The sequence below is a fragment of the Palaemon carinicauda genome, chromosome 31 (genome assembly GCF_036898095.1).
Source record: "Palaemon carinicauda isolate YSFRI2023 chromosome 31, ASM3689809v2, whole genome shotgun sequence".
Taxonomy (NCBI): domain Eukaryota; kingdom Metazoa; phylum Arthropoda; class Malacostraca; order Decapoda; family Palaemonidae; genus Palaemon; species Palaemon carinicauda.
The window spans coordinates 22,794,678-22,807,177 of record NC_090755.1 but is presented as its reverse complement, the minus strand read 5'-3'; the positions used below and the strand labels follow the sequence as shown (position 1 = coordinate 22,807,177).

Genomic DNA, 12,500 nt, shown 5'->3' with positions numbered 1-12,500 from the left:
CAGATTTAAATGGCTTCAAGTTTTATATAAGCAAAACAGTTGTCACTCATTTCTGTTACATTCACGGTATACAACCAGACCCAGGCATGTATATAACAAAACGTATTCCCTGTGTTGAATAAAAGCTAAAATCTAAATATTTTTAAAGTATTGGCACATAAATCTTAAGGAGCAGATTGTCAGACTCTCCTAAAACTGTATAAAGACCTTATTTGATGAAAATTTTCATACAGATGGGAAATATATTCTTCACCTTCCCCAACCAAGTTGAAGATTTTATATTCTATTCACCAGGCAGGCATCAGATTATCTACCGGTGCTTTTAGATCATCTACCATACCTAGTCTTTTAGTTGATGCAGCTGAGTGACCTCTGGACCTGTATCGCCATTCTTCTGTGATTAGATATTGGTATAGGTTACCAAGGCTTTCTACTTCAGTGTGCTTTGAAACTGCCAATAAAAAGAATTTCTTCCATACTATCAGGCTCTTTCTACATACCAAAGCCTTATGGATTTGGATTGAAAAAAATAACTAAATTGCTTGATTGATTGATTGATTAATTTGATGTTTTCCGGCATCCTGACATCCAAGGTCATTGACAACGATATTCAAATAAAACCATAAAAACGAAGATGTCATTATAAACGTTAAATAGCTTTCAAAAGACCAGGTTCTGAAGTAAAGCTAAAAATACTGCTAGCATGGTACAACACATCATGTCCAAGAATCTTGGCAAGGATGAACATGCCGTCCTCACCTCAAGCTGTAAACAGATATCAATTACTTTCGGTACCATAACTGGGGCATTCAGTCAATAAATGCTTCCCTGTCAAAGGTACCAAACAGCCGTCGCAATATGGCTGGTATTTGCCAGTCAGCAGAAAATCATATGTCAACTGAGTGTGACCAATATGGAGATGACAAAGAGTAGTCTCCCACTTTTGGGGCATCATGTTATACTTCCATGGGGATATAACATTCGTTATTTCTCTCATCTTGTTTTCAACTAAACTATACCAATGCTGTTGCCAATTGATAAAAATCAAATTCTTAATGCTGGGTAAAAAATCATCTTGGTAGCAACTCAGCTGCCGCATTATTTGCCAGTAAATCTGTCTTCTCGTTTCCAGATACACCTACGTGTGCTGGAACCCAGCAAAATCGAACTATTATACCTCTCAGTCCAATAATAAAAGCCAATCTGATATCTGTAAAACTAAAGGGTTCCTGGAATTAAAAACTTCTAAAGCTTGAAGAACACTCCTTACATCACTTAAAATGATTAAATTACCCTCCTCATCCAATGCTATTTTCTCAATAGCGGTTAGTATGCCATATAGTTCAGCAGTAAATATGGAAGCTGTTAGAAGAAGTGCACCGCTACAACTAAAAGCATTCTATTTAACCCAATCCAACACCAGCATCAGATTTGGAGTCATCAGTATACTAAAGTCAATTCCTTATATTCTGCAACATGTTCCATAAAAAGAGACATGGCTTCTAAATCAATCATATTCTTATTAACACCAATAAGATATTTACAAAAGGATATCTCTGGTAATTTCCATGGAGGTATTGATGGTATCTAAAATGGAAGCACCTTACTTCTTATCATTTCAAGACTGTGTATCAATTGTTTTACCCAAAAACCATATGGTTGAGGAGATTTTGGTTGCAAATCAAAGTATGTTGAGTGCCTTACAGGGCTTGCAGTCTGATAGGCTAAAGAATTTGGAAGTCTTTGCAACCTAAACCAATACCGAACAATAGAAGACTTTCAGTAAAGGTCTAAACTCTAAAGGTAACTCTCCAGCGTCAACAACTAAAATCTTTAGTCGACTTGGGGTGGTATATTTCACACCCATAACTGAAAAAAATAAGGCCTTGTATAACTTTGAAATAGGTTTGCGGTCTGCCCCCATGATGTATGGGACAAAACAACTTTTAAAAGATTCCAGAGCCTCAAGACACTTAACTTTTAAAGCTTTCAAGTGAGGAACCCATGTATGCCTACAATCAAATAACAATCCCAGAAATCTAACCACTTAAATATGGGATATGATGACTTTTGATGTATATATCCAGGTCTGGATGTACTCCCCAAATACGACAGAAATGGATAACAACAGATTTGCTTGTTGAAAACTTAAATCCATTCCTATCAGCCCACTGAATAATTTTGTCGATTGAGAGTTGCAATTTTCTCTCAACCATTGCCTTTCTAGCTCCAGCAAATGATATAGAGAGATCATTTAAAAATTGTGTTAAAAGAATATCTTGAGGATTGGTAGAGGATATTCTATTAATGGCTGATGCAAATAGGGTTACACTTTGCACACTACCCTGGGCAGCTCCCTCTTCCTAACATTTCCTCTCTGACAGTTTTACCTACTCTAACTTGAAAAAAAGTGAAATAAATGCTTGAATAAACAATGGTAGCTCTCCTCTCAATCCTAATTTATAAATGGTTTTAAGTATACCATGTCTCCATGCAGAATCATATGCCTTTTTGAGGTGAAAAAAAAAAGACTGTTACATGGTGCTGTTTTGAAGCAAAAGTTTCACAAATAGATGACTCATCAGTCGTTGAATGGATTTTTCTAAATCCACACTAAATAGGTGATAAAATACCTTTCTTCTCCAGATACCACACCAGTCTTGCATTGACCATCTTCTCCATGATCTTACATAAACAACATGTCAATGCAATTGGTCGATATTTTCCTACTAAAAACTTATCCTTAACGGGTTTCAAAAAGGCTAAAATAATGGCTAGTTCCCAAACACTTGGATAATTATGATCATGCCCTATTCTGTTAATAATGCTTAAAATAAATAATTTGTGTTAACAGGTACATGTTTAATCAATGTATATGGCATGCAATCAAGACCCAGGGCTATATAATTCCCTTTCAGTAAAAGAATTATTGTAAGATTCATCCTTTTCTGTTTCAGAATTTAGCATTTTCCGTTCTTCATTGCTTCTATACTGGTAACCAGGAGCTACTTCACACTTGTTTAATATATTGGAGAAATGATCAGCCAATGCATTGCTAACTTCAGTTTCTCCAGTCACATACTGACCATTCACCTTCATCACTGATGGTGGATTGGGGTTATATTTGCCTGCTATCTTTTTTACTTTTCTCCATACAGAAGATGGTGGTGTTTTCTGTTGACCGAGAATAAAAAAGATATCCAAGACTAGAATCTATATTCTTTCATTGCAAGGCAGACCCGTGCTCTACATATTTGGTATATAATTAAATTCTCCTCAATACAGCATCTGTGCAATCAAGTTAAAGATTTTCTGGTGGCTCTGTGTAGGGTAGTTAGTTCTGAGGACCACCAAAGGACTGGTCGCTGTTTAAATAACTCTGTGGTTTTTAGAATCAAATTGACTCCTGCAGTATGAAGAGTTTAATTCAACAAGACTATGGCATAATCAAAATTTTCAAACTGATCTGCATTCCCTTCGATTTTGCTTGGATCCCGAAATCTATACCATCATGGCGATCTCTGTAAAAGGTGGATTATTGTTGATATTTATAATGATTTATGCAGGATCACTAGTATGCCAATCATCTAAAGCTCTCCAATCGAATGCTAGAAGGCAGTTAGAGCTTGCAATTAAAAGGTCAATGCTTGACAAGGTACCTGTCTGGACAAGAAAATGCGTAGGCTCTCCTGTGTCAAGGAGTCCTACATCATTCTCCACTACTGATGATATAATGTTACCCCTTGTGTTTGTCAAATCATCGCCACATAAGGAATATCTACTATTCAAATCTCCCAGTAAGAGAAGAGGTTGAGGGAGTTGTTGAACCACCTCTACTATATTATCATGCAAGATGTTATCATTTGGAGGCAAGTAAAGAGAGCAAATTGTGCATATTATCCCTATATCTAACTGTAAAACCACTGCCTGTAGAGGAGTATGAATAGACAAGGATATTTGGGGAGCATCTCGACAAACGTATATAAGATTTCCGCCATGGCTCCTGCTTGTTGATCATAGGGTGCAATATAGCTAACATATTCTCGAAGACATGGAGTATTAGCATCAAGCTTGCTCTCCTGTAGACATAAAATTATAAGGGAGTGCAATGAATGAGGAGCTTAAGTTCATATTTGGCCCTTAAACCCTGACAATTCCATCAGAAAATGGAGGAAAAAACTACGGTTTATTTACTGGATGAAGTCTTCCCATTGGCAATTTGTGACCTAGCTTCATTTCTCAGTGGTTTCATTAGAGAGGGTATTGAAAAATTTGGTTTTGCTTTTCAATTTTTCTTTGCGGCCTTTCGATCTAATTGTTGAGGAGGATGGTGGACCTCAACTTGAATTTTTTAATTATTTAAGTTGTCTTCCTATTGATCAGATACATCAACGAACGTATCATATTTAATTGATGTCATATGGAAGGGGGCGAGAGAGATGGAGGTCTCTCTTTTTTTTTTTTTTCTAAGAACTACCAGGTTTTTGCACCTTTCCCACTACAAGTGCACCAGGTAATCTGGTTTCAAGAGGAACCTCCATCAAATCAGGGAAGGGTACAGCGCGAGAGAGATTTGTACTATTGTTTGTAATGGGGGATGAAGGTAGTACAGAGATGGGTAGTGCCTCACTGTTAATACACTGTAGCAAAGCCCCAGGAGGCAATATGCTTATCTCGTCAAGCAGCATTTTATCATTAGATGGTGTATTTCCTTTTCTAGATCTACTGGCAGTACAAGGTGGATTTGATTTCTCCTGTGATAAGTTTCCTCATGATTTTAATGCCTTCACATAGATGCTTAATTTATTCAGCAGTCTTTTGGCATGACCCACACTTACTTATATGTTCTAAATTGGATTTGTTGAGGGCAGCTTCTTACAACTTACCCAGCTTGCAGCTCCGATCAGTGGATTTATTATTCGAATTGCAGTTTAAAAAGCTGACCTCAGTGTACACCCTCCATGATAAGATTTGGAGCAAATTCTACATATTTTTTCATTTTTGCAAACTTTAGATGGGTGTCCAGATTTGAAATAATCAAAGCATTGCAATGGCTTATGCTTAAAGGATCGAACTTTAATTCCTTCATTTTCTATGTCAATGTGGAAAGGCACATCAGCACCCTGGAAAGTAAGGATAATCATTGATGTTCCAGGGATTCTATGCACTTTCCATACAGTTAAAGGACACATAGCCAGTCTCTCTTTTTCTATAAACCCATGCATGTCTCCATTGAAAACTACTGCCCTTCCATAACTGAAGTTTAGATGGGGTTCCACATCCAACTTTATGTCATCATTCCATCTTTAAATTGCATAGTACAACAGATTGTGTTTAAGATTTGGCACTTATGAGGAAACTGTTCTTTCCAAAAGGAGACATATCTCCCTGGGTGATGGTACCAACTTTCTTTGGAAAAAATTTGCATATCTTAAAATAATTTCCTGTACTCCCTTTTGACTGAGCAATAAGCCACTTTGGTGGTTTTGGTTTTCTCTGGGAGTGTACAACCACCTCTATATCTCTATCAATCCAATCTGCAGGTATATATATATATATATATATATATATATATATATATATATATATATATATAAATCATATATATATATATAAATCTATATATATATATATATATATATACATATATATATATATATAATTACCCCTCCCACTGACGAATACAATGCCTGGTATCACCCATTACCTGCAAATATGGGAAAATTAAAACTGGATCACTGGATCATTGGACCCCGACTCTTAACAGACTGAGTCTGTACCCAATAGGGTCTTCTAGAAGGTGATGGTATCTAAATTTAAAGCATATACAAAACCTGGTCAATGTTGGAACAGTGGTTGTCAACAAAATTCGAATAGAACAAAAAGAGGTAAAATGGAAATAAAGAAGAAGGCTTATAGAGGTCTTATCTCTCAGAACTGACCTTAGCGCTATAGTTGAACCAGCCAGGGTGGATAATCACCCCACCACCATTGCCCACCCCATCATTGTGACCCAAGCCATTCTACTGCATCAAAGTGCTGGACCATCAGTGGGGCTAAATTGCTTGAATTTTACCAGGAGTAGGGCACTACCTCTTAGGTTATCAGGTACCCCTCCCTGGAAAGTTTTAGAGATCACCCTCTGTAAATATTTTACTGGCTCTATATGCAACATGGTAAATGATGAAATGCAATCTAACATGCAAAACAATATTGGGATACTGGATTTATATTTACGGATGACTCCAAATCCAATAATGGTGTTGAATTTGGAGTATACAATACTTATTATAATTGTAAATATACACCCCTTTTAGCATCATCTACCTTTATAGCAGAGTTGTGTCTTGCAGGCATCGACTCTTTCTAATTCAACCAACCCTTTAGTTTTAAAAGTTTTAGAGTGGCTGTGTATTTCTAGCACTGCAGGCAAGGAAGTTATGTTTTGCTGGGTTCCAGATCATCTGGGTGTGCCAGGAAATGAAGAGGCAGTGAAATTAGCGAAAGAAGTAGCAGATAAATTACTCTCAGGAAGATATACACTTCCATGTAATGACACTTTGCCTAATATATAAAAAAAAATCTCTTGGTGATATTTGGTAACATTACTGGAAGATTGTGGATCAAAATATGATGGAGGAGATGAAAAGTGCTATACTGCCATGGAATAATGGGAATATGCAAAAAGGTGTGAAACTGCCCTCTGTCATTTAAGAATTCTGCAAACATTTTAACATGCAATTCTTGATAACTGACAGGTGCCAAATCTTGCGTGATGATTGCTTGGTTCCGTTGGTTGTTAGGCATTTACTGATTGAATATCTGTAAATTCTGTAGCTCGTAGTGAGGATATCAGGTACTTTACCAAGATTTTTGGAGGAATTATGTAGGATACCAATGGCATTTTCAAGTTCAAATTGCAAAGTGGCCTTCAGACTCATTTCTAAAAGGTACACAAATTCTTAAATGTTTTATGGTTAAGTTATTTATTCATTTCTAATTTCTTTTATTATTTACCTTAAGTTAGTAATTTTTTATTAATCATATTCAAATCGAGATCAATGACCACTGATTTTATGATGCCAGACAATTACCAATCATTCATTCATTCATTCACCACATATCTGCAAAATGGCCAATGTTGGATCAGTTTTTTGATCAACAGTAGGAGGGTATTTTTTCCCTTGATCTCTGGGCATCTATGTGAGGGCATTGTTTGCACATTGTTTCTTTCTAAATTTGCTGATTTTCCGATGTGTTTGCAACCACTTTACCTGGAATCTCTTCTGTTCTTTTGGTGTCTACTTTACTCACTAGTGGGGCATCCTACTTCTGCTTTTGTGTATTATATTTTACTGCCAGTACTAGAAGGTGATGATTCTGATATTGGCATTAACCAACCTGTCATGTGATGTCATCAAGCTTGACCACTAAAGTTCCCTGTATGGCAGCGCCTAGGTTGTAAATTTATTTCTGACAGTGTCTTTTACGTCCCCGGGTCTTTTATTTCAATACTAGCTATCCCTCCCCTTCCATCACATGCTCCTTGCCTGAAGTTTCTGCAGTTCTGCTTGTTCCTTTTGTGCCTGCTGTTTTAGACATAAATATTAGTAGCATTTGATCTGCATCTAAGAAGATTCTAAGCTTGATGTAGAGATAAAGTTTTTAATTTCATTCCATATGTTTCTGCCTGGCACATAAAAAACACCCAAACTCTTCACCCTTATTTTGGAGTCAGCATTGGTCCAGCAGGAGACTGGGGAGGAAATGGACGAATGGTTAGACTAAGTAGAGGTAAAATTGAAACTCCAGGAATATTTATAATGTCTGCACCACTTGTTCTAGGGACTGGCTGCTTGGGGCAGGGATATAAAGTGGAGGAAGTCTTATTTAGTTCCATCCTGGATAGCTAGACACCAGAAAATTAAGATTCAAATGTCAATGACGATGCCTCGTTTTATGTAACGCAAAGTTTTGAAGTTGTTTTCTGTAATTTATGAGTTTAAGTGGCAGTTTATGTTTGGTTTTCTGCCCTTGGTAGAGAATTAAGCTCCCTTAAGTATTTACAGGATGACAATCCTGCAGCTATATCTCACGAAATGTTAGTCGGTTATGTTTTCCTTACGCTTATACCTTTTAATCCTGAGGGAAACCTCCTATATCTCTAGTGGTGGTAGATTACAACTCATTCCTTGACAGTATTTTCCTTGGTTCCTTCACCTCCAGATATTCTACCTCCTGAGCTACACTATCCTGGCTCATGAACAGGTCTCAAATGTTGTACTGCCTTGCAATATAGACCAAAGAGAACCCCGATATTCTATCCTAACTTTTGAGGTAAGTTGGTCAAAGGTATGCTGCCATGCATTACAGATCAAAGACAACTCCACTACACTATCATTACTCATTGGATAGGTTGAGCGAGGTCTAAAGTAATATGCTGCAATGCATTAAGGTTAACGACAATACAGCTACGTTATCCAAGCTCATGAGCTCGGTAGGTGCAAATTCACAAGTGCTGTGCTGCCATACATTACAGAACAAAGACAACTCTGCTACACTATCCTATCTCATGAGCTAGGTTGGTGCAAGGTATAAAGTGCTGTGCAGCCATACATTAAATAGCAAAGACAACCCAGCTATGCTATCCTAGATCATGAACAGGGTTGGTGTAATGTCAGTAGTGCAGTGCAGCCATGCATTAGAGATCAAAGGCAACTCTGCTACAATATCCTACCTCATAAGCTTGGTTGGTGTAGGGTCTGATGTAATATACTGCTAAGCATTAGAGATCAAAGAAAACCCTACTAAATATCTTGAACCACGTTGGTACAAGGTCTGAAAGGCTGTACTACCATGAATTGGAGGTCAAAGACAACTTGGCTGCAATATCGTAACTCATGAGCCAGGCTAGTGGAAGACCTGAAGTGTTATGTTACCATGCATAAGAGATCAAAAAGACAACCTGCTATGTTTTCGTAACTCTTGGGTTGTGTTGGTTTAAAGAATGAAGAGCTGTGCTGCCATGCATTGTAGTTCAAAGACAATCCAGCAATGCTATACTAACTCATGAGCCAGGGTTGTGCAAGGTCTAAAGTACTGAACTGCTATGCATTAGAAATCAGACCACCCCAATATGCTATCCTAACTCATGAACCAGGTTGGTATAAGGTCTAAATCGCTGTATTTTCATGCATTATAAAATAGAGGCAACTCTGCTTTGTTATCCTTACTCATAAGCTATATTGGTCAAAAGTCTGAAGTGCTTTGTTGCAATGAATTAGGAAACAAAGGAAACTCTGCTACCCTTTCCCATCTCATGGGCCAGGTTGGTGCAAGGTTTGAAATGCTGTGTTGCCATGCATTACAGAACAAAGGCAACAGCACTACACTATCCTAATTCACAAGTCTGGTTGGTGCAAGGTCTCAAGTGTTGTGGTATCTTACATTACTGAACAAAGATAACTCGGCTAAGCTATTCCAACTCATGAGCTAGGCTGGTGCAAGGTCTGAAGTGTTGTGTTGCATTCATCAGACATAAATGGCATCCCCGCCAGTTTGATGCAAGGTCTGAAATGCTGTGCTGCCTTGCATTAGAGAAAAAATGCGACTATGCTTTGTTATACTTAATCATTACCTATGTTGATCAAAGGTCTGAAGTGCTTTGATGCAATGAATTAGCGAACAAAGGAAATTTTGCTACACTATCAAGTCATGAGCCAGGTTGGTGCAAGGTCTGAAATTCTGTGTTGTCATGCATTAGAGGATAAAGGCAGCACTACTACACTATCCTAACTCACAAGTCAGGTTGGTGAAAGCTCTCAAGTGTTGTGCTATCTTGCATAATAGCACAATGATAACTCTGCTAAGCTATTCTAACTCGAGAGCAAGGTGTGTGCAAAGTCTGAAGTGTTGTGTTGCACTCATCAGAGAACAATGGTAACCCTGCAACGCTACCCTAACTTGTGACCTAGTTTGATGCAAGTTCTGAAATGCTGTGCTGCCATGCATTAGAGAAAAAGAGAACACTCTGTTACACTATCCCAACTCATGAGCCAGGTTGGTGCAAGGTCTGAAATGCTGCGCTGCCATGTATTAGAGAACAAATGCAACACTACTACACTATCCTAACTCACAAGTCAGGTTGGTGCAAGGTCTCAAGTGTTGTAGTATCTTTCATTACAGAACAAAGATAACTCTGCTATGCTATCCTAACTCATGAGCCAGTTTGATGTGAGGTCTGAAATGCTGTGCTGCCATGCATTTGATAAAAGGCAACTCTGTTACACTAACCCACTTCATGAACCAGGTTGGTGCAAGGTCTGAAATTTTATGCTGCCATGCATTAAAAAAAAAGGCAACCATGCTACACTACCCTAATTTATATTACAGGACACATTTACACAACAGAAAAGGTTCATAATTTTTACCTCCAACATTTGTAGCCCTTGGGGTCCTGTGGAAGAAGGAAAAATAGGTTTGTCCCCACCACAAAGTTTCTGATTTGTAGTAGCAGAGGTCGTCAATAGTGTCTGGGCTTTGCCATTCTGTCCACGGGTACAAGAAACATCAATATTATTCATTATTTTTGTTTTTGGGGAAGGGAATAATGACAAAGATGGAAAAGAAATGTTTTGGGGGATAAAAATTTGATTGTCTGAAATCCTAAAAGAGAACCTGCTATCCTTTCATGGAATCAATTTCTCCACCAATGACATCTGCGAGAGCTGACTCCCAAATGTTCACTCCCTACCATACTCCCAAAGGGATGGTACCACTATGATTAGAGTGGCTCAAGTGTAAGCCAAACTGAAACCGAGAGGATTTCAAGAATACAATTGTCCCCAATTTAATCACAGTGGCAGGCAAACCAGACAGAATGCTGAGAGTCCTATCTCTATGAAACCGGCCCACCCCTAGAATCAGAGGGCTAAATTTCAGCACGAGAATAGTTCCAAGTGCCAGTATGGGAATATTGACACTTCTATGGTCCAAACATTATCGGGTAGCTGGCAAGACCATCACAGCTTTCACAACAGGTTTCGATTAAAAAAAAAATCCAATCCCGGATGTGGTGTCCCGACAGTAAAAAGGTTAATAGAATTTTGACAGCAAGGTTGGAGACAGTTGATAAAAACGGAGGTTGAAGTAATAACTAGTAGAAAAATAAGAAAAATTTTGTCAAACAGAGGAAAAAAATATTCCCCTGTTCGAGAGCCCTCTTATTCGTCATAAGGCTTCAACATGGAAAAGATATGCCATGCTGAAGCCCGATGACTTCATCCAAGCATTCTCTCGTCAAGAGGTTAAGTATGGTGTAATTGTTAACTTATTAGCTACTATTCTTCTATAGATGCACAGTAGTAACAAAATACACTAAATGGAAGATATCAAAACTTCTTATCATCTACAGTAGATCTGACTGATTACTGTAACCAAAGTACAATTCGGTGTATTAACCAGCAATCAAAATAGCAATTGGTACATTATTTAGAAAAATCAAGAAACTAATTTGACGAAGTATTATATAAAACCCTTTCCTTTTCAGGCCTACATAACCTTCCACTCATATGGGCAATACATAATCTACCCATGGGGTTACTCGACTCAAGTAACACACCCACAAACAGCAACCATGGTAGGATTTTACAGTATATTTTTGTATGATTGAAATCATCCTTTTCCAACTTCATTTTCTTACTTGTTCGTTACCTAAAGTAGTTTGCTGTTAAAAAAACACTGTGAATTCATGATTCTTGAAAATTAAACATCATTTCCTGAGTTCTCTGATTATCTTGATGAATTGAAAGGATTTTAAATTCATTATTTCAACTGAATGTATAGCACTATAAAGAGGGCTTGGGCATTGTTTTTATTCATATCAATTTTAGACTTTTATGTTTCAACTTAAAATATCTATCAAAATGAATTCATTTACTGTGCTGTATCACAATGTCAGTAATCTATTTACTCTATTGTTTTTAGTAAGATAGCTGAAATTTGTAGTCTTCTTAGACTTAATTATTGTGGTTAAAATGTAGATGTTTCAAATTTCGCTTAAGTATATTCATAACAGTAAATCTTCCAACCCTCAGAATCAAGCAGGAAAAGTAATGGCAAGAAAAATAAAAAGACAGACTGGAGCGGTGTATCGTGTTGGTAACTCTGCTGTTTCCTATTGTAAGTAAACCTTAAAATAAGCTCCTGTCTTTGCTGCCCTATTGTTAGTATGTTTTAGTACTGTACAATGCAAAATAACCCAAAGACCTATGATAGATCTGAGGGGAGTATAAAGACCAGAGAAATGCAAGTGTTGTAAACAGTGATAATTTTACTCAGTGTGTGCTAGGCTACTTCAAATCCAAATTAAACCCTACATTTTGTTTAGAGCATCCTAATTGAACACTCCAGTCAACTGCATCAATAGAGTCCACAAAAGTAAGAATAATACCGCAATGTAATGGAAAATATGTGGAATGAAAACATATTCTACTTAAAAA

At 37.4% G+C, this 12,500-nt stretch overlaps 2 protein-coding genes across 4 annotated transcripts in view; one reads left to right on the top strand and one right to left on the bottom strand.

Annotated features, from left to right (window-relative positions):
• Positions 1–12,500, bottom strand: part of Taf8 (TBP-associated factor 8) — a 670,932-nt gene that overhangs the window by 420,209 nt on the left and 238,223 nt on the right. The window lies entirely within an intron of this gene.
• The window catches only part of LOC137624900 (carboxypeptidase B-like), a 233,338-nt gene that overhangs the window by 211,152 nt on the left and 9,686 nt on the right, over positions 1–12,500 (top strand). For all 3 annotated transcript variants that reach the window (XM_068355835.1, XM_068355837.1, XM_068355838.1), the window contains 2 exons: positions 11,549–11,638; positions 12,096–12,180. In XM_068355835.1, coding sequence (XP_068211936.1) covers positions 11,549–11,638; positions 12,096–12,180 — 175 coding nt within the window. The remainder of the gene's footprint in view (positions 1–11,548; positions 11,639–12,095; positions 12,181–12,500) is intronic.